This window comes from Myodes glareolus, chromosome 24 (assembly GCF_982192425.1).
Source record: "Myodes glareolus chromosome 24, mMyoGla1.1, whole genome shotgun sequence".
NCBI classification, from domain to species: Eukaryota; Metazoa; Chordata; class Mammalia; order Rodentia; family Cricetidae; genus Myodes; species Myodes glareolus.
The window spans coordinates 18,598,462-18,621,937 of NC_142049.1; the positions used below are offsets into that span (position 1 = coordinate 18,598,462).

The 23,476-nt window shown below is 43.4% G+C and overlaps 1 protein-coding gene across 2 annotated transcripts in view; it reads left to right on the forward strand.

Moving 5' to 3' along the window:
- The window catches only part of Ntrk3 (neurotrophic receptor tyrosine kinase 3), a 376,580-nt gene that overhangs the window by 306,598 nt on the left and 46,506 nt on the right, over positions 1 to 23,476 (forward strand). For both annotated transcript variants that reach the window (XM_087901410.1, XM_087901411.1), the window contains exon 15: positions 957 to 1,200. In XM_087901410.1, coding sequence (XP_087757536.1) covers positions 957 to 1,200 — 244 coding nt within the window. The remainder of the gene's footprint in view (positions 1 to 956; positions 1,201 to 23,476) is intronic.

The following is a 23,476-nucleotide window of genomic DNA, read 5'->3' on the forward strand; positions in this document are numbered from 1 at the left end:
CCCACCAAAGATAATAAACAGAGTGTGTTCCTATTTAATGGCACTTCTCAGTGGAAATTGGAGAAACAGTAAAGCAGGCCGGGGCTTTGCTGTGCGCCAGGGCTCGTTGGTCCTCCACTCCGTAAATAAGGGCCCCGGTGTGGTTGTGGCTCATTGGACTTTCTGCAGGAAAGAGTGAACACTGAAAGTGACCGAGCTGACAGGGCAGGGTGTTATCATAACACAGACAGGATTGATTTGCCTTGCTTTGGGTATTGTGGAGTGGTTAGAAGTGCGGAACAAGCCTTATATCACTTACAGCTGGGGGCTGTGAATTGCCCATCAGCAATATCAGCACTATCAGCATGGGAGCTTGTCAGAAATGCAAATGAAGGAGCACTGCACAGCCAATCAAAACTCCAATGGGCAAGACCTTAAGATCTCTTAAAAATCCTTCTTATACCCCTTTTGGCAGCTTTTACAGGTAAAAGCTTATTTAAAGTCATAGATAAAATTCACAGTGTGTCTCTTGGCTATCATATAGCTATTCTGAAATATCTAGGACTTTGGTTGCGCTTTCTAATCATTTTGTGCCTCAACTTAAAAAGAAAAATCAGGGTATGAAGATTAAATGAATGTATTTAAAACTATGAGAATAGCATTTGACATATACATGCCGTAAGAGTTAGTGGTTTCCTTATTAATTATTCTAGAATAAGCACCTAGTATCTGAGAAGAATTAGGTGGTAGTTAGTGAATGAGGTTTGTTCCCTCCCCCAGCTGAGTACATCTCTGTTATCTTAGTGGGGATCTTATAGTTTCACCCAGAGCCACACTCACTAGAAATAGGCACCGGTAGCCTGGAAAGGAGATTGCCTTCATTTCAGCAGGACTTTCAAGCGCACTGAAAACCACCAAGTCTTTGCCTTTGATCTATCGCGTTCTCTCTGCTCCATCTCTCTTCCCCCTCCTTGCAGGGCCCATGGGCCAGATGCGATGATCCTCGTGGATGGGCAGCCACGCCAGACCAAGGGGGAGCTGGGGCTCTCGCAGATGCTCCACATCGCCAGTCAGATCGCCTCGGGCATGGTGTACCTGGCCTCGCAGCACTTCGTGCACCGGGACCTGGCCACTAGGAATTGCCTGGTTGGAGCTAACCTACTGGTGAAGATTGGTGATTTTGGCATGTCCAGGGATGTTTACAGTACTGATTACTACAGGGTAAGGAGACCTTCCCAGCTGCAGGACTCCGTTTCCAAGCTAGTGCCTTGCTTACATGTCTGTCATTGTCCATTAACCCTGTCACTATGGTGCACGTGTATGCACACGCATGCTCACATATGCACTCAACAGTTATCTTTCAGCCACTCCTGCATCTTGGCATATCATGGCAGGCCATTTCTCCTTCCTCTTTGACATTAGGCTGGACTCTGTCTATACATTGCAATTACCTGCACATTATGATCGTACTGAATCTGTGCAAACAGAGTTGGATACCTATAACCTCCAGCTCCATGTTCAAGTGAACACCCAGACAGTCTAACTTGGTGCTTTGCCAGTATTCCAACCCATCCCCTGACCTAGCCTTACTCACAACATGTTTTATAATCTGAAATTACGTCATGATTATGTGAGAGTGGTCTCGTTTCCAAAGGCCGATCTTTCTGGACAATGAAACCCCAAGTAAACTAGAAGGGGTCAGTACATTGCTAAACATAATCCTACTGGCCTTGGGAGAAAAGAAACTGAAGCATCTTGTCAATATCTGGCCCTGGAGAAAGGCTGACTGTAAGGAAGCTTTATTTGCATACACTTATCTATTTCCCACTGCAAGACCTTGACTCTCATTTACGGGGAATCTCCTTATCATACAACATTGAGATTTTGTATGTTATTATGGCCAGGCTAAAGGTGAATGACCATGAATGGCATTTGTCCCAGAAAGAAAACCATGGGTACAACTTGATGCCTACATATGGGGTCATGTCTGCAAACTGATTGGGAGACACCTCCTTCTGCCATAAGGAAGATGGATGTTGCCTATAGTGGCACTTACCTGTAATCTCTATTCTTGAAAGGTTGAAGCAGGTGGATCTAGAGGTTTAAGTCAGTCGGCAGAGAGACACCTTGCCTCAGAAAAAAATAAGAAGGAAAAAAAGTTAAAATAGGGAAGCCTTACTTTGGGAACTTTGACTAAAGGAGGAGTTTAGATTTGTGGTATAGGAGACAGAGGGACAATATTGTGCAGTAGAGAATGTCTTCTTCTGTGACACGTGAACAAAATTACCACCAACCCTGGACCTTACTTATGATGATACAAGAATACTTCTCAAAGTTCCAAAGGCTCAGGCAGCTTTCATGTCTGGTAAAGGCTGACTCTGTGGTTTCTAAATGGTCTTTTTGTTGTGTTCTCCTATGATAGAAAAGGCAAAGTGTCTCCTTAAGGCTCCTCTGTGAGATCACTAAATCTAATGATCTAATGACCTTGTAAAAAGTTCTGCTTCCAGTCCTTCTCCTAATATCACTACCTGCCATTCTTCTGCTAAGAACAAAATGTTTGTTTTAGCTTGGGCACTAAGGAAACATAACAGTCAGTTCATAGCAGGAGAACGGAAGTCAATTGTCATGGTAGGAAACAAATGATTGTATTGTGACGTATGATCCTGTTGCCTGAACTTGGTAAGCCAGGAGGCTAGAATTTGGGGCTAGCAAGTACATACGTTCTTGTTAGATTTATTGGGTGCTCCTGGTAACATTGTGATGCGTGATTGATTGCTCAGGTATGGATACTGATTACTCAAGGAGCTTCAGTTGAGAAACAGTGCAGAAGGAAGTGGGATGTTTTAGATATGCCCTTTGTGATGACTTCAGAGTGTCTTGTTCATGGTTCAACCAAAGGATGGCAAACCATGTGCTATCATGAATACACAGGAGGCAAAATAAACCAAAGCTGGAAAAAGCCTGTCCCCAGCAAAGAGGCTGGCTTTAGTCACTCATCCTACCAAGTATCCCCAGATACAGGAAAGGGAGCATGGTGTGGCACACCCACAGGTTGATGGTCAGAGAAGACCTATCTGGATGTACAAAAGCATAGCCTTCAGAATCTAGACACTTCTCCCCACCTGGCATATCCAAAGCTTGGGTGTGGTTACTAAGGCCATTTATGGGTCATAGAGCCTAGCTGAGGTCATTTGTTTGTCTTCTATTCTATAGAGTGGGGTTTCCTGTCTTGTCTGGCTAAATTCAGATCTATAGTGGTGCTGATGATAGTAAGGAATGGCTTGCTGGTTTTTGTTTGTCTCTTTCTGTGCAGGGGTAATGTTTAATGATAATTTCTTGATCTCTGTGGACTCTATCAGGTCTTAGGAGACCATATCAGACCAAAATATACATGCTGAGCTTTGAAACTGGCTTCTTGGGTTGCATTTAATATTTCTCCTTTGGTATATAAAGGTTAAAAAAAGCCATAAAAAGAACACTATTTAAATGGTACACCTTCACCATTGCTTTAGCAACTATGAGCTACACTCTAACTCATGGCAAAGCATCGAGGTGTAAACCTACCGCATTTCTTTGGGTGTCAGGACATAACTCAAGGATGTGAGGTCAAGGGGAATTGTCCACAGTCCAGGTATCTTGAATTCTCTCTTCATAAGCTCCAGGTCAACCTGTTAGCTGAGACTAGATGACTTAAAAATGTATGTCTTTGGTTCCAGGGAAGTATGAAAGGAAGGAGGATAGTTATTTGTGTGAAAGTGGCCACTCTCAAAGATCAGATTGGATCATCTCTCTCTACTTGTTTACTGACAATGCCTTGATGTATGCTTACAGCCCTCCTCCTACCCCAAATTTTCTGAAAAATGAAAGACAAAAGTACGTATGCCTGAGGTCACAAAAATGTCCCTAAAGTGTTATCCCTTTTGGAAGACTTTGGTGTTTCTAAAGAATTCTTGGATTTGGAGCTAATGTCAGCTATGTTTACTCTCTAATGTTCAACTGCCATCAGCACCATGTGCTCCCTGCCTCTGTTCAATTTTCTTATTTTGAAAATTAGGAGAAAAATATTTACCCAGTGGAGGTATGTTTATGTTAAGCAAGTTAGTTTGTGCAAAGTGCCTGTAATGCAATACTTATTGGACAAGCTATTGCTTTTACTGCTTCCTCAGCACCCCTCACACCCAAAAAAAGAACACTGGAGATAAAGTCTCATTCCCAGATGGGATTCTTGGATCAGAAAGTGGAACTCCTGACCACTGGAAAATAAACTAGGCTCATAGAGCGGCCCCAAAGGAATGGGGTTAAGATGATCACCTCAAGGAAAATTCCTTCCTGGAGTTTCAACTTCCATAGAAATAGTGAGGGGGTCATCAGCATTGCCCTTCTGGCCAGCATTTATATGCTCTTGTTTCCAAATCATAGAGCTTTGCCTATGTTCGAGAGATTTATATAAGACGTTCTTGTTCGGTATACACTGGCTAAGGCCCCAAGGAATGTGGTGATTTATCAGATAGACAGAACACTATAAGGATGCTCTCTGTAACCCGGGTCTAATTTCTGTTACTCTACTATGCTTGATTACTAGAACTGAGAACTTGCTGACTACTCAAGTTGCTAACTAATGTAGATAAACACAGAAAATTTAAGTGTGTGTGTGTGTGTGTGTGTGTGTGCGCGCGCGCGTGCGTGCGCACATGTGCATCCATGAGCATGCCTATGTGAATGTATGCGTGGTCAGCTTGGGTTTACTCACTTTGTGAAGACTCTAGAGTGTACACAGGAGGTCAGGAGGAGAGGCAAAGATAAGGTCCTTCTTATAGGTTTCCCTTTTCATTTTAAATTTCTTAAAACAAAGAGGCGCCATCTGGCTCATACATAAATGGTATGCAAATGATTTACAAAGGTGAACTGCCAAATTTCCTGTTACACATTTAGATTGAAAAAACAAACATGCCCGCATCAAGTCAGTGGAGCAATTTCTTCTCTTCTTACAACAGGCTGGATGGCAGCCACCTTTTTCTCCTGTGGCTCACTGATGCTTCCACGAGGGCCTGTAAACGGGCTTTGACAAAGGTTCATTTGCAGATACCACACTTCCCTTCTTAGATCTTCAGAGAACTCGGAGACATTGGTGATCAGATGTAGAGTTAAATAAAATTGCAGACATCCTGAAAAGGAGCAGGTTGAGACTCCAGAGCTGGCATACTTTCAGGTGTGTTTATTAAACATGTGGGCGGTCAGTGAAGATCTGGAAGGGACAGGAGTGGAGTGGGGGGACAGATGCTATGATTCGGAGAGCCCAAAGTGGGGTCACTCTGCTGCCCCTGCGCTTAGCTTCATGCCTGGCACTCTGCAGAATTAATGGAATTATGGGTGAAGGAAAACATGTGTGTTCAAGGTTAAGCAGGAAATGGATCAGACCAGAGAGGAGCCCACAGGCAGTCAGACACCCAGCACTGTGATGCCATCCTTTGGCAATCCAGATCAAGCCTTTTCTAAACAAGTGGATACGGCATCTGGGAAGAATGCCCTAGGAGGCAGGCGAGGAGTGACCTGGATAGTCTGAGTATGGGGTGTGTACTTTAGGATAGAAGTGGGGTTCTAACCATAAAGTAGACCGGTCTGATAGCTGCTAATATGACACTAGATTCCAAGCTGAGAGTTCTGGGACCTAGTTCTCAGCAACTCCTAGAAATGCTAAGAATAGTAATCCACAGAACATGGGAATAATTGAGGGAAAGATGATCTAGAGGTAGAATATTTAATACATACAAATATATATAATTTATTTAAAAAACAAACTATCTTAAATTTTACATGACAATCCCAGTTCCCATTCCCTCCCCTCCACCCATTCCTTCATCCAACCCCCCCAACCCCTTTCCCTATTTACTCCTCAGAGAGGGTAAGGAACATTGCTTTGGGGAAGGTCCAAGGCCCTCCCTACTACATCTAGGCTGAGCAAGTTATTCATTCAAAGAAAATAGGTCCCCCCCAAAGCCAGTAAAGCAGTAGGGATAAATCCTGGTGCCACTGCCAGTGGCCCCTCAGTCTACCCCAGCCATACAACTGTCACCCACATTCAAAGGGACTAATTTGGACCTATACTGTTTTCTTCCCTGTCCGGCTGGAGTTGGTGAGCTCCCATAGCTCAGGTAAACTGTTTCAGTGGATGTCCCCATCATGGTCTTGACCTCTTTGCTCATATTCTCACTCCTTCCACTCTTCAACTGGACTTTGGGAGCTCAGCCCAGTGTTTTGATGCAGGTCTCTGCCTCTGTTTCCATCACTTGCTAGATGAAGGTTCTATAGTGATATTTAAGATATTCATCAGTCTCACTATAGGTCAATTTCCTATAATAGAGGAACACCCTTTCCTCTATTGTTTAGGGTCTTAGCTGGGGTCATCCTTGTGGATTCCTGGGAATTTCTCTAGTGCCAGGTTTCTTGCTAGCCCCATAATGGCTCCCTCAATCAAAATAGCTCTTTCCTTGTTCTCATCGCTGTCCTTCCTCCATCTTGACTATCCCGTTCCTCAAGTTCTCCTCAACCCTCCCCTTCTTTCCTTGTCCTCCCCTTCCACCCTCCCTACTCCCCCTATCCCCATGCTCCCAATTTTGTCAGGCCATCTTGTCTATTTCCCCTTTCCAGGAGGATCTATGTATATATTTCTTAGGGTTCACCTTGTTACTTAGCTTCTCATGGATCATAAACTATAGACTATATGTCCTTTGCTTTACAACTAGTATCCACTTATGAGTGAGTACATACCATGTTCATCTTTCTGGGTCTGGGTTACCTCACTCAGGATGTTTTTTTTCTAGTTTCATTCGTTTGCATGCAAATTTCAAGATGTCGTTGCTTTTTACCACTGAGTAGTACTCTAATGTGTAAATGTGCCATATTTTCTTTAACCACATTTTGGTTGAGGGGCATCTAGGTTGTTTCCAGGTTATGGCTATTACAAATAATGCTGCTATGAACATAGTTGAACAATGGCAAGAGTGGTATTGCTGGGTCCTGAAATAGGTTGATTCCCAATTTTGTGAGAAACTGCCATACTGATTTCAAAAGTGGTTGTACAAGTTTGCATTCCTACCAGCAGTGCAGGAATGTTCCCCTTACCCCACATCCTCTCCAAAATAAGTTATCATTGGTGTTTTTGATCTTAATCATTCTTACTGGTGTAAGATGATGTCTCAGAGTTGTTTGATTTGCATTGTTTTTATGGCTAAGGATGTTGAACATTTCCTTAAGTGTCTTTTGACTATTTGAGATTCTTCTGTTGAGAATTCTCTGTTTAGTTCTATACCCATTTTTTTAAAAATGGGAATAAATTAGGAATAAAATTTGGAATTTTGATGTCTAATTTCTTGAGTTCTTTATATATATTGGAGATCAGTCCTCTGTCTGATGTGGGGCTGGTGAAGATCTTTTCCCATTCAGTGGGCTGCCTTTTTGTCTTATTGACTGTGCCGTTTACTTACAGAAGCTTCTCAGTTTCAGGAGGTCCCATTTATTTATTGTTGCTCTCAATGTCTGTGCTACTGGTGTTATATTTAGAAAGTGTTTTTCTGTGCCCGTGCATTGAAGGCTACTTCCACTTTCTCTTCCATCAGGCTCAATGTGGTCAAATTTATATTGAAGTCTTTAATCCATTTGGACATGAGTTTTGTGCATGGGGACAGATATGGATCTATTTTCATTATTTTACATATTGACATCCATTTATGCCAACACCATTTGTTAAAGATACTTTCTTTGTTCCATTGTATAATTTTAGCTTCTTGGTCAAAAATCAGATTTCATAGGTGTGTGGATTAATATCTGGGCCTTCAATTCAATTCCATTGGTTAACCTCTCTGTTTTTATGCCAGTACCAAGCTTTATTCATTACTGTAGCTCTATAATAGAGCTAGATGTAAGGGCTGGCGATGCCTCTGGAAGTTCCTTTATTGTACAGTACTGGTCAGGGTTTTTGTTTTTCCATATGAAGTTGAGTATTGTTCTTTCAAGGTCTGTGAAGAATTGTTTTGGGATTTTGATAGGGGTTGCATTGAATCTATGGATTGCACTTGGTAGGATTGCCATTTTTATTATATTGACCCTATCTACCTAGAATATTTCATTTATGGGAATCACAGTTTTCTTACAATGATGAAAATAATGGGCTTTTTGTTTCTTGTCTCTGTTCTTAAAATTCCTAACTTTGACCTTGGATAAGTTATTCATCCTTTTTGTGTCTCCAACTATAAATTGGGGCCAATAGTTCCTAACACCTGCATTTGCTATAGAGATTACAAGTTAATACATATAAAGATCTTAGGATGACAACACAGCTAAATAAATATTAATTGTAATTACTATTATTAGAACTAAATACGAGTAACTTCTTTCTTCTGAACAAAGAATTTGCAATGGTCTTAGCTAACACAGGCTGATCACTGTAGCAAGCTGTGTGATGTGTGTGGGAAACACACATCAGTCTAACACAAAGAGAAGCTTATTTTCAGGTCACAGAGTAGTATTAACAGGTGAATTTTCACTCTACCACACTGTCTGTCATGCAGGCCAATGGAGATTCCGCACTTTGCCTTAGATACTCTAACACTTGTGCCCTTTGTAGCCAGCTGGAATGGAAGAGGGACATAGAGTAATGTGGTTAACGAACATGGTCTAGTTCTGGGGTCATCACTTCCCTTCTCAATAGCAGCAAGTCATGTGGCTCCATGATTTAGGCAAGCTGAGAAATAGAGTATAACAGTGTGTCATGTGGAAAAGAAGTGTCTGGTGGGAAACTGACTATCTCAAGGGGGAGTAAAAGTCAATATCTCTTCTAATAGTCTATTTCAACAACACATCTCATGTCTGATGACATACAAGGAAAGAGAGAAGACCTCCTTATTTCTATTGATTTCCTTCCTCTGAATGCAAACTCTTCATGCCTTTTGGAATTTTTAAGGTGTGGTGGAGCTTATTCCACCTGCCACAGAGGTATGTTGAGTCACTACCCTGGAGAGCAGAGGGATAAACCTACAATGAACCTCATCCTGTGGAACAAGCAGGAAAGGGAAGAATGTTTGTCATCAATAGGACCTTCAGTTTTAAAGAGTCCATCTAAAGGCTGGAGAGATGGCTCAGCAGTTGAGAGCACTGGGTTTTCTTTCAGAGGACCTAGGTTCATTTCCAGCACCCATATGACTGCCCATATGGTTGATAACCCCAGTTTTCAGGGATCTGATGCCTTCCCCTGACTTTCACCAGCACCATGCACACAAGTGACGCACAGACATACATGCAGGCAAACCACTCTACAGTATTAAATAAAATGGAAATAATGTTTTAAAACACATGTAGGAGGGAAACGGGGAAGAGAATCTGACTACAGAAAGCTTGCTTTACACATCTATGGCAGTTAAGGAAGAAGCCAGAATGTGATTCCAAGTCTAACTGATCTTCACTCCCCAACCACCAAGCGCTGCCTAGCATGGGTGTAGGTCCTACACAAAACCCAGAGAGACTCACTGCTGGAGGGCTCACACATGGGCTTGAGAGATTCTACAACATGCTGAAACGGTAAGAGTCACTCTCATGGCTTGTTCTATTTGATTTCCATCTTTCTAAGGCTCAGAGTCTTCCAGAGAGCCCTACAGGAGTGTATGTCCCACTGACTACTGTCACGAGTTTCTGGAGAAAAAACGGGGGTCCAGTACGACTCCAGCTTAAAGGCTGAGGAGGGTAGCTTAGACATTATTGCAATTAGGACCTGCGATCTGAGCAGGATCTGGCTGAACCAGGGTATGCTTTCCAGTTTTATAAGCAGTGAGAATGATGGTGAACTAGGGAGCCACCCAAGGTTAAAGCCCAGGGGTTCTTCATGCTTTGACTACCTTGTCTTACCCTCAACTGGAGAGACCCTTTGACGAAAGTCAACAGGGTCCCAAAGAGAGTTGGCAGTCTATGGGAGGGCTTGTCCTTTGATTATGTCTTTAAAGCGTAGTGACGGCACGGAAAGTCGACTGACTTTCAAAATCACAACATGTCACCAGGTTCCTTGCTCAATTTGGATACTTTAGGAGCAGACACCCTTTTCTTCTGCACAGATCATGCATTCTGAGGCCACCGAGGAAGAGGAGCCTGGACGAGGACCCTTTAATGTGTGCTTGAATCACAAGATGTTGTTGACGGTCTCACTGTGCACTCCAATGGGCTTCCTCATGTGGATTTTCAGATTAGGTATTTCAGCTCCACTCAGCCACCTAGGAAGACTGAGAACTGCTCATCAGAGACAGACATTTTGCTTCCCTGTTGCCTTCTGACGGGAGCTGGTCCTCACCGGAATAAGCAGACACACGCTCAGTCTTAACCAAATTGTTCCTGTCGGGGTAGAAATAAGGCCGGGAGCTGCTGGGGTTGGACCACTACTCAATCCATGCCACTTTAGCTGGGAACCTATCGAAGAATGAGGGAATCACTCTTCCTCACCTGGCGTATCGAGTGGGAGTAAGGACACCTGACGTCTAGACAGCAGGGAAAATATTTGCAGCTGGGCTGACAAGTGCTTGAGGGATCCTGGACTCATTTGAAGGGACCTGTCACTGTGGCACTGGGTTTTCTGAGTAGACTCAGGAAACCAAGGAAAGAAAAAGAGCCTTCCCACCCATGAGTCTTTCTAGTGATCAATGCCTGTTACTGAGCCAGATTGTTCCTTGACCACTTTGAGTCTGTTCTGTTCCTATGTATATAGAATAAAACAAACTTGTGTCCCATTCTGCACCATTTTATTAGGAGTAATTTTAGACCCAGAGAAAAGTCACAGAGGTGGTAACATTCTCATTTGCCCTTCGTCCAGTTTACCCAGTGTTGATGAGCTGCAGGGCCATGGCACCTTTGCCAAAATAAGAATTAACAGTGGCATACATTGTTTATTAAACTTCTGACTGAGTTTCCTCTGTTTTCAACTACTATTATTATCATAGTCTCAGGGGTTCAAGATACCACATTTCATGCCACTGGGGCTTACTTAACAGCAGTGGTACTGTTGATGTGCCTTTTTGGGACCTGAGGGTTTATAAAACAGGTTATGAGATGCTCTTTTGTAACCCCAAGGTGCAGAGTAGCTGAGAAACTGTATGTTGCGAGTAAGTATGTTGTGACTCCAGGTTCAGAAAGCTGTCCTTTGGAACTGTTCCTTTTTGGCCATCCCAAAGGCTACATGTGTACAAGGCCAGAGTTAATTTTCTCTGGCAAGGTTTGGAATAGAAGGCTAGAGGAAAGCGGGGGAATCTCGGTAGACTCCCAGGGCCTGGTTTATCCTATCCCAGCATCTGTTCATTTCTTCAGCTCTTGTATTGGGTCTATGGTGCTCATTAGAAGACAAGGCAAAACACCAAGAAGCCACAAGAAAGAAAGACTGGGCTTTGCCAAAGTGAAAAGCATACTAACCTGGCAGGGGATACACCAGGATCGCAAAGGGGTTTTCTCAGGGTGAGGCTGGGAGGCACTGACCCTGTGATTTTCCCAACAATGGGAAGCACGATGGTACAATTAGTGGCAATGGAGGACCACGTTTGTGCCCTCCCCTGAGTAGAAAGGAAAAGCAGAAAGGAAGGAAAGGAAATCTTCCCTTTACAGGTCTCTGACAAGAAGCGATGACCAGCTAAGGGGAAAGACTGGTTACAAATCATATACCTGACCAAGAACACCTCCCCGGGGAATAGGGAGGCAAATTCTATCTCAATAGCAAGTAAAAAGAAGAAGAAAAGGCAATGAGTGGACATCTCTGCAGACAGGTGCCATAATATACTTACTTCAAGTGAATTTAGAGAGGCAACTGAAATGTTAATGCCTATTAATCTGCACAAAGCTGCCAAGAGAAAGGAACACAAAGGAAGGATCGGTAGCTAATTATAGGAGGTATTACAACCTTACTCCCTTGATTAAAGCCAGGGTATCTGCACACTCATTATCTACAAAATAACAGACATTTCGGGATATAGACATCTACTGAGGGCGAGGAGTGTTATTTAGGACACTGGTATTGATGTCTGTGGTGTGTCTATTGCGATGGCTCATCTGTCTGTGTAATCTGGAGTTCTCTCTGGGTTTCTATATTTCCTTTTGGTCTTTTGTCTTCTGTGGGGATAAATTCTTCATATAACAGTAAGAGAGAGGAAGCTGAGTTTCTGTTCATTTTGAGGGAGGTGTAGCCAAAAAGAGAAGAAAAAGCCAGTTAGTTCATTCTCTGCTATTGCCTTGACCTCAAGTCAGACATGTTCATTTTCTCAGCCTCTTTCCCTCTTCCTGATGAAACTAGTAAACTAATTAATTTTGGAAACAGGCCTTTGTTTACATAACTAGAACTAGCTCGATGTGGCTTAGTGCCTGAGGTTTAGTTTTGAGTGTGCTTTGCTCTTGGGATACCTAAGAGAGTCAGCTAGTAGGCTAAGGCACATGAGAAGGATTCTTTACAGTTTCCAGGAATTGTGAGTACCTGAATCTTCCTTGTCTATGCATCCTCACACCATCTTCCTTCCTAGACAATTCAATACTTCATTTGAATCCTGTGGCAATAGCAAGGATACCTGCCGCAGCCCAAGCTTTCTAGAAAAGGCAGAAGTGAACGTAGGGATGGCTTTGATTCTTCATGCCTGGGGTTACTGTGGTATGAAGATGCATGCTGACCAGAAATTTGAACTAAAAACAATTGGACTTCTAAATGTGAGAACGTTGGGACTTTTGCTTCTCAGTGGCCTAAGGAATACTGTCCTAGGGAGAACCCTTCCATCTCTGATTGCAGGCATGTTGTATACTACAGTGATGGCCAGAAGCCCAGGTTTAGTTGTTGCGTTGACTAACTGACGCAGAACGAATCTCCTTCTTGCCTATGTTCAAAGTTCATCTGTTGTAAAGTAGGAGTTTCCTATTTCTCTTCGTCACCTTGACTTTCTCATCTCAGAAGTATGATTCATACAAATACAAACAGGAAAAAATGTCTGCCTTGCATGGATACTTGGTTCAGACTTCGTGGGTTTATGGAAGGATTTTCCACCAATGCATCAGAGGCTTCATCACTTCTCCTGGAGCAGGAGTTAAGGACTGGGACCCATTCATTAAGTCACTTTGGTGACATCCGTTTTTCCATCGGCATCCTTGACTGTCAGCTCATAGGGTTGAAGTTGGTGCTTTGTTTTTCTGTACTTTTTCATAGCAGCAAAACTCTTTCTCTAAATAGAACCCAGATATGCGGACAGAAAGACATACAGGACATTAGGAACCATCTTCTTTGACTTGAGTAGTTGACAGACAGTCCTAAGTAGCCATATTTAGTTAGGACATACTGGTCCAGGCAAGGGACCATGAGACTCTGTGCCACGGAGAACAGAACAGGATAGAAGGTGCCACCGGAAAATCACTGGGACTCAGAAAGGTGCCAGATGCAGCTTCGCAGTTTACAGCTGAGGGCTCAAAGCCATTGCCGTGTTGTACAATAACCTTGTAAATGAGCAACTGTAGTTGTCAGTTAGGATATGTTTTTAAAAGTGCAGCTTTTAGGCCACCCAGTCCCTTCTGTGCCCCAAGAATGTTCAAAACAAATGAGAAAATGTCAGCTCCTTCGACTTTTTAAGAAACAAACAGCCAGAGGGAGCCTTAAATGTCATCTCTCTCACCCCGATGGCCCCAGGCAGACAGGCATCAGCATCATCCCAGGAAGATGGCCTGCTGGCGTTTTTTTTTCAGGGCTCCTGGGATTCCTTCCTCAGGTTTTCTCCTTTACCCTTTCCAGCTGTGACAAACAGATGTGATGACCAGTGAGCAATCTGTTTTTCTAATTCGTAGCACTCTTTAGAAATGTGGTAGTCTCGGTCATCTCTACCCAGAACCCTACACGTTTCAAGGTAAGTCTAGCCTCTGTCCTCAGTGGAGAACACTGATTTATGGTATAAAATGACATTATGACTACTCAGAAAAAAAAAGCAAGAAAATTGGGGTGATCCAAACGGCCCTGTACTTTTCATAGGTAACTGGTTAGGTTTTGTTCATCTTGATTGACAAGAGAACCAGGGTAGTGAAAACTCTGCCCCTGCTTGCCCTGCTGAAGTGACATTCTAGAGCAGTTTCCCAGGGGTCTGACACAGTCTTGTCTCTCTGAAAGGTCGAAATCTGTCTGTTCCCTCCCATCAAGGAAGGTGGTACGTGAGTGGGATAGACATTATTATTGCTTGCCTGTCTCCATAGGGACACGACAGGGAAGATGCTCCAGCAGAAAATTCCAAGAACAGGAAACATATTTTATTGAAGCCTATTCTGATGAGGGGAAGCAGGCTGCGGGAGACAGTGGAGGGTGGTGCTGAACCTCTGGTTGCTCTCCCCATGTCTGCTGAGGGTGGTGACGGATGCAGTTTAAGAGCCACCATTTTCCTTCTGAAGTGCAAAAGGCCTGTTGTTTACCGAGACAAACTGAATATATCACATATACAAAAACACATAAATTTCCATACAAATATCTTCCCTACCAGCTGTAATTAAGATATTTGCATGGGGAAAAAAAAAAAAAACATTGTATTCCCCTGACTTCTTCTTGCTAGGGGATTTTGTTTCTCTCCTAACCCCACATAGCTCAAGAATATGTGAGTTGTCTGGCAAAGCAGGAAGGGGAGGAGGAGCAAGAGAAGGAGAGCAGGTAATCTGGTTAATACAGCAACTTTGCCCTGCCTGCCCCCTTCCCGACATTCCCAGACTTAGCCTATCAGTCTATTAGTCAAAGCTGGAGGTAGGGAGATTTGAAGCTTAAGGTGAGCCCAACACCCACGACATCCTAAGTCAGGCTGTGAGGCTGTGTTCATTTGAATCTTCGGGCTTCTGCTTGGAGCTATGCGACCTCAGAAAATGTACTTAAATTCTCCAAGCCTCAGATCCCTCATACGAAAAAGGAAGATAAAAAGGAGACTGAGGGAGAACAATTTCTTCCTTTGTGTGGATTAAATAAGATAATGTATGCAAATTGCCTGGTACCTATTAGGCACTCAATAGATAGTTATTATCATTCCATGTAAGTGAATAAGGGAGAAATTATATATAAGAAATTTTAAATAAGTTACATGCCAAAGTATTGCCAATGATAAGTCTTTGGTGCTGGATCCTGAAATTAAAGGGGAGAAGAATCCACTGGCGAGAACTCGGAGAGACAGCAAACAAAGCCCCTCAGTACTCTAGGTTTTTGATTGTTTAAGTTTGTCTGTTGGAAGGAGAGAGAGAGAGAGAAAGAGAGAGAAAGAGAGAGAGAGAGAGAGAGAGAGAGAGAGAGAGAGAGAGGGAGGAACAGTATCAGGTTGTGAGGGGCTTCCTTATTGTGAAATTGCTGGCTTCCACCAAGAAGTGACTTTTATAAGTTGAACCACCAACTTGTCAGATACAGAATGCCATTCTCCAGGCTGCACACGCTGACTGGCTGTCTCTTTCTTGACTATTTCAAGGTTGTGTGCTCTGGGGCCCTGGGAAAAGAACCAAGGCCAACTGAGATCGCACCTTCCTTTTCTCTTACCATTTGTAGTTTGGCGATCTGTTCATTTCCATGCACAGCTTGGCGTCATATTTATACAAGTTCTTTGTGCCATGCTGTTTGGGTGCAGCTGGCTCTTCTGCTCTGGTGGCTCTGCAGTGCTGATACGCTGATCAACAGCGGCACGGGATCAGTGGCTGAGCTGAGCTGGAATGAGCAGGGCTCCGTTTCTTTCCCTCTGTCAATCACCTTTGCCTGAATCTTCTCCCCTGATTCGCAAGCTTCAACCCTAGGTAGCGTGGATGTCGGTGCTTTGCACTTGGTCATTTTCTTTCTGGTGGTTCAGTCCTCAGTTTTCTCATCTTTATATATTTATTTTCATATTCTTGAGTCATCCTAGTGTATATATCTCTCTGGGAACTAATTTCCTTTGAAGACAAGGGAATTTATGCCATTCTTAGCAGAGATTTTCACAAAAGTGCTTAATATAATGCTTAATGTTAATAATATATAATACCACATGAGATGTCTTAATGGATAAGCAATAATGTTTCTACTGCCTTAAATATTATTAAATCAGTCTTCATGGGCTTCTGCTTGACAGATGCCAATGGTCAGTATATGGAATCTCTGGGAAGCTGTATTTGAAAGGGACACTGATGTCTTCATGCAAACCCAGCTGTTTCTTATTCCCCACCAGTGGCTCAAATATTTACTAATGAGTGCATATGCTAAATGAATATATCACAATGATTAAAATGTGCAGGAGAATAGATTTAACTAAAGGGGTAATGCATTTGTTATTACTGTATGACCAGCTTTCAAAGGCTCTATGACCAAAGCACTCACATTTAGTAAGGCAGTCTACACGAGAAGTCAGATTATATTGTGATAGAGAGCTTAGAGAAAGGGAGACAGATGAATCAAATATTTTCATCTATGTTAACTTAAAGAGGCAAACTGTATTTCATCTAGTTTCCAATAATTGGGAGTTGTTTTATGTATACACTCTCCAATGTTTTCCTGTGTCGATGAGAAACCTTCATATTTCATATATATGAACCTCTCGGTTGCTTGTAAATTTAATTCTTTCAAGACTAAGTAGTATGGCAAGTCTATATCAGGTAACAGCTCTCAATGACTGGTGGTGATTGTCCTACGTAGAGTGATGAGCTATATCCAGGGTGGAGAAAAAAGCATACATTGATATCCAGCATGGATTCGGAATAGCAATTGGTAGCGTCTGTGTCCTCTTGTTCTCAGGCTTGGCATTCATTATTCCAGTCTGGGCTTTTAACTTAGGGATTATTCTCGACTCTGTAAGGCATTCTCTGGTCATGGCTTCTCACAAGTGCAGGGACTCCAGTTCAACATGGGTGTGAACTTGTTGAATGCCCCTTCATTGTAGGAACATGTACAGAGTGTGGGGGTCACCAGAGCAACTTGCACAACTGGGGGCATCAGTTTATCTGTCCGGATCTGTCGGTGGAACTAATATCCTGGTGTCCTAAATTATCTTCCATCAAGCGGCTGTTTATATTTTAGGGCATATGTACAGCAAAAGTAGTTTGCTTCTGGGTAGATTTGATACCATGGTTCATGTCATTCTGCCAAGGCTTTCAGTAGAAGTCACGTGTCTTTCTGCCAGCTTAGTGACACCGATTCTGTGCCAATCTATATCAGGGTACGAGAGCTGTCTTAGGCATATTTTTACTTGTTCTTTGTTCTTTAATTTGTTTTAGAGATCCAAGACTTGAATTTTGAACTAGGATTCTCCTCCCAGACAGAGAGATTTGCCAACACTGTTTGGGTATTGTCCTTGCATTGCCACATTACCTATTCAGCTGAGCTGGGTCCTGCAAAACGAGCCACTTTTCACCTCACTGTTTTACATGAACCTTTGAGAAATCCTTGCTGAAATCACGGCAAGTGATCCGCCGTGACAAACACGTGGAATCCTGACATGGAATTAAGCTAGAAACCACCTTGCTAAACTGATTTGACAGAGGAGTTGTCAGACCAGGACACGGGAAGAAAGGAGAAGGGGAGGGACCGGAAGACGGGGAAGGACTTGTCAGCTGCTTGCATGTCCTTCTTAGTAGTAGACTCGTCACAAGAGCATTGGTCATCTTTCTGAAGAGCGATGGTCATGTGTTCATCTCTGATTACCACTGTAGTGTGCTATGTTCACTGGTTGGTATGAGTGTTCCACTTTACAGACATGTAAACTGAGGTTCAGATGTCAGTCGGCAATCTTCAGGTTGCACAATAAATGGAGGGTGGAGTAAAGTTGGTTGTTCTGTTTCATAATTAAAATATGCTTTAAAGAGATGGGAGGTTAGCTATCAACCCAACTTTTAAAGAACATATCAGTACAGTATGAGCACCATGAGATGAGTTGGAATTCTGAGGTGGAAGTGTGAGTCTATATAAACCCAATCCCATGTGCTTTCTGTCTAAAAGAGTTTTGTGGCAAAGGTATTTTGAATAAAGGGGATGAATAATTAGGGTGACAGTGCTGACTACAGTAACAAACAAGGAGACCTTAATTTAGGGAGCTTGGGCTCTCCGGGGTACTAATTGAATAAGCAATAGCAAGAGAATTGATCCGAGTGGGGTCCCAGGATGGTAACACAGATTGAATCATACTCAGTGGCAAGTAAAAGATACTAAAAGTAAGGTAGGTGATGGTCATATACAAGCAATGTTGTCTTGATATCAATAAATGGTTTGTTGGAGGTGCTTAGTTTAGTGTATGTTTATTGCAAAAATACATACCCAAGAGTGTCTGATAACATGTTTGGTTGAGGTGTCTTCAACAGCAATGGCATATTTCATCAAATTTATACTCATTAATACCAATATTATATGTATTAGTGTATATAATAGCATATATATATATGTATATATTGGTATATATTTGCATATATATTAGTATGTGCTAGGCATTTTATAAATGTTTCTTTCATGAAATATAGCAGGAGATAGACACACTACTTAGTGCATGATCTCCAGGATGCTCTGCGACTTTGGTGCTGGAGGCAATAAATGAGCACAAGACCAGACTCTAGTAAAGAGATGCTCTGAGGGGGTGGTCCGCTCTTATTTTGGTGTGATGAATGTTTTCTGCCTCATTTTTCTTAACCAGCAGCGATGGAAGGATTATCAACTCCAGTGATATCTGAGCCTTGAGGAAGATGAAGGCCTTATGTGAAAACAGATGATTCTGGGTTCTAGGGAAATGGATTCTTTCCCTTGATAGTGTTTCTAGAAAATCCACACACTTGCTGTGGATGTGTGACAAGGAGCCACAGGCATGGGATGTGAGGTTGCAGTTGGTGGCTGTAGAGTTTTGCCTTCTTCTGAGTCTGAGATGTCAAGCACCACTCTATAATAGGGATTGCTGAGGTGTGACGCTGTCATTTAAGGACTCATTATGCATGAGCAAAGAGCTGTCAAGTATGTATTTCTGTGAAGCTGAGAAATATTAGAGAAAAATCTACCCTATCCATATCTTCACAGTCATGGCCTTCTTTCCCACACCATCGATCCCTTGACCTATATCTAGCTCAACCCTCTCTGGAACTGTGCCTACTCTGTTCCAAACCTTTGTCTCTCAGTCTACCCTAAGAATTTGCTAACTCTTTGTTAGTAAATTAAAGTCTTTATTTAACCTTTCTATCCCTTCCAATTTCCATTTGTGTCCTCTAGTACTGAAGTAGAGAATTTTGTCGTTAGTTTTTTCATTGGGGAGCTCCTGATCTTACCACATCATTCAATATGACTTTTGAGAGTCAATACTTATCTCATTGTGCCCATATGTAAATGTCTTTCCTAAAGGGTGATCCTTTCTGAACTCCTGAATGCCATTTCTTGCTCCTTCCCTACCTCCCCCATCAACTCAGCATCATAGTCCCACATAATGCCTGAGTGATGTCTTACTGGCCAATGTTTCCTCCTTTCTGGTCACCCTTTGACTCTTTCATGGATTTATGTGTTTCTCTTTATTCAAAGTTCTGGGCTAATTAGTTGAAAGCCCACAGGTTTTCATGGTTAGAATGCCATGTTGCTTTTATGCCGCCATATCTTTTCTCCATGATTACTACATATATACGCCTTCTCTGGAGGGATCACTGGCGATTGAAACTTTGCTTATCGGAAATAAATTCACAACAGCCACTACCACCTCTACCCACAGTACTGTAGACTAGACTGTTAGCATGCATGAACACTCTCTTGGCAGGCTCTCTAAGTGGAATCCTATGTGAACATATGTGTGCCACCTTCCTGCTATGTCTAACCTCACAGCATCTTAGTGTCCCTTGTACTTTGCAGGAGGCAGAAATCACCCAGGTTAGCTCAACAATTGGATCCATGCATACTCCTTCAAAGTCAAAACCTTTTGCTTCCCATCCTTCTTCACCCCACCCCTTGCTCACGTAGGATCCTCGAGGGCATCCCCATTACTCATTTCCAAAACCGCAGTCTGTGCTTTCCTCCCTGACCCTGCCATAGAAGCCCTGTAGTTCCATGCAGCTCTGCAAGACTGACTCCTGGCTCCCAAAACAGTACACTCCTTTCCACAGATGCCCAGTGTTCTCTGTAGTTGCTGGTGAAGCCTGCACTAACGAAGTGCCACATCTCACAGGGATACAACAGCCACACTTTATTTTCTCCCAGGCTGGAGGCCAGAATTCCAAGTCTAGGCACACACAGCTTTGACTTTTTCTCAGGCCTGTCTCCTTTGTCCTCACAAGATCTCCACTCTGTATGTGTCCAGATTTCCTCTCCCTGTGAAGACGCCAGTCGTGTGAGGTTAGTGTTCAACATAACGACCTGTAAATCCCTTCTATCCACTATGAACGCAAGCTAGGGAGCTGGGAGTTAGAATTCCAATGTATTAAATTCAGCCCACAATACTTTCCCTGCCCAACTGTCCAATGGCTCCTCTGTCCATTCATCTTTTTCCTCTTCACCCTCCGTGTTACTACTTCTTGTCTATCCCTCAGGTCCATCAACAGCCACCAAGCTCATGTCATTGTCTCCCCAGAGTGGATTTCTCAGCCTCACCCTCTGGGTTAGCACACATGGACTTGCTGCTTCATAAACACCCTTCACCAAGCGGCCTCATCCTTAGGGGTTCCCTTTGCCTCTGGCTCCACAGAGAGACAGGCTGTGTGCGTCTCTTGCCCTTTGCACCCAGCTCTTGACCCCAGAGGTGCTTAAGAAATATCAGGGCTACCTTACAACGAATCCTTCCTCAGAGACAGCTTAGCTTAGCTCCATCCCCTAACTTTTAGCGAGGGCTATCAAGGACAGAGGAGTTTTGCCAGGTGTCAGTGGAGTAGGCAAACACCGATTCTGTTGGCAGCTGGGGGAGGAGGGTGGCGATGACCGTGCAAAAGACACCAAGGCAAATGCTCTACGGCTACCTCATCTACTTTCCAAACAGGAAAACAAGAATGGGGAATTTCCCCTAGGAATAGTAGTAAATTCATGAGTTTTCTGCTAATTCAAAAAGAGCAAATGTTCCTTTTCTTTGACCTAATGGGTTGAAGATACTAGATAAAATGCACTTCCTTCCAGAGTGGTAGCAGTTGAGTGCTAATCCTGTGGAAAGGAGAACCGACCCATTGGAGGAAATCCTGTTGAGTTTTGGTGGCCCTCGGAGGCAGACAGTTGAGTGGTATGGGCTAGGAGTAGAGTTATGGGGGTGTGTCCTTTGGGCTGGGCGTGAATCCTTCCTGAGTGTACTCCACATGAGGTCTTGTAGACTGTCAGCTTTTCTGTCTAGGAGTATAGGGGAGGGTTTTGGAGGCTGTTCTCAGCAGAGACCTCTATTCCACTAAAGACAGGCCTGCTTCCCTTCTCTCCCTCCCCTCCCTCCTTACCTCCTCCCCCTTCGGTCTTTCCTTTCTTTCCTCCCTCTTCCTCCATCCCTTTTCTTCTCTCTCCCTCCCCACTCTCTCCCTCATTCGCTGTCAGGAAGGGCTTTGCCAGAAGGGCCCATTCAGCGTGTCGTGGCAGCAGCAGAGGCTAGCAGCGCCAGCAGCTTCCACAGTGAGTCCGGAGTTTGTTTGGAGGGGCCAAGGGCTGAACAGGGCTGTCCGTACAACAGACAGCTTGCTGGCTTTGGAGAGGAACTTCCATGTGCAGGAGGCTGCGGCCAACTTTGTTTTGACCGCCTCCTCTCATGGGGACATCGGTTAACATACATGGAGGTTCCCTGCCAAAGCTGTTGGTCTGCTTGTGATGTCTCACGGGGACACGGCATGGTGGGGGTGTGGGGCCATGATCTGCTAAAATCAGGTGCACATCCTGATTGAGGTGGCTGCCAGCAATTCTGTGTAGGCCTGTGTGTTGGTGGAAGCTAGAGGCTCTGCATGGATGGCGGTTTGGCTGCTTTCTCGCACTGCAGGAGGTGCGGCCTTGAGTCTTGCATATACTGTGGTTGTCTAATGCTGCCTAAGAGGTTCCCTTGAGGGATCTGAGAATACCCTAAACAAATAGGCTGATGGCTTATCCAGCAGGAGGTATGCACTTGGTCTCACCTGAATCGTCTTCTAAAAAGATACTGATGCTCATGACAGTTATTAAAAGACCGCAGTTACTAAGTCATCTGTGTGTATTTGGGATAGATTTCTGTCTCCTCATTTTAATGCCTATGGCATTTTTGGGGAGGAGATGGGCACACTTCAGTTCCAGTAGAAAGTCCACCCATCCTGACTTGGTTATAGAACTGTATCAAACAGCTCCTTTCCACATTTCCTCTGCTTTCTTTCCCATTCTGTTTCTAGAACAGGTCACAGAATCACAAAACTTATCAGCCCTTAGAAATCAAGCAGAAGCCTTCTGTGCAACCCTGAGAAACTGTCTCTCCGGGCCAGATGCTGTGTTTAAACACCGACTGAGCGCGCTATTGAACGGGGGACTTTTTAGTCCTAATGTGCAGTCATCTGCCGGTGCCGCCGCTCTCATGGGCAGGTGCACGGGGGCACTCTGACGATTTCATTCATTTCCCGCCTGATTTGGTTAGCGAGGTAAATTAAGCATAGCCTCCCAGGTTCTCCCAGGGCCTCAGTTGCACAGGTTTCTCATTGACACTGCTACTTAGAGAGGAATTAAGGTTCAGAATTTTTTTTTCTTTCTTGCCAGCCTTGTGTGACACTTGCAGGCAGAATGGCTACAAGAACTCAGGCTCTTCTCTTAAAAAAAAAAAGTCACATGTTTTCAGGTACATTAGGGTCAAGCTATTGCTTTCAGGAGTTGACAAGGTTTGCTAAAGTGCCATATTGATCAGACGTATCAGCTCATTTGAGTAGTTATTTATTATAAATCAATCGTGTGTACTTGATTATCTCAACTTGCTCACCGCTAGAGTAAAAAGGCAAGCTCTTAATAATTAAGCAAGAAAGAGCAGCATACGTCTCAACCTTCTCAAGTATGTTGGGACAGTCATGGATTGGGTAGGGAAAAATCTCTGCCTTTAATTAGGAAAATCAAAGATCGAGTGTAAGGTACAGAGAAAATTAAGGAGTGGCAGGTCCTTAGAAGAAGAATAAGGAAGAGGGGAGATAGATAAGTGTGATCTGATGTTGATAGTGGTGGTGATAGTTAGAGAGGTGTGCGTGTGCGTATACAGTTATATGCACGTATGCAGACATGTGTGCATGTATGTACAGATTTAGGTAGGCGGTCAAAGCAATTGAGGTGTTTAAAAATGACAGTGCACATCTTATTTAATGGGATTAATATTTATTTAATGGGAATGGAGAACTTATTTAAGTTCTCCAAGCAGAATTCTCACGACTTGGTTAAATGTCCTGAGATAAGTCAGAGCTGAAAAGTCTGATTCAGATGAAGACATACACTTGAGACAATAAGAAACACATACTTGGCAGCCATGCATTGACAAAGCAGGCTTTGCTTGGTGGTTGGCACAGCTTTCATGTGCTAGAAACATCGACAATAAAGGGAAAAAGCTGATTCATTCATTTT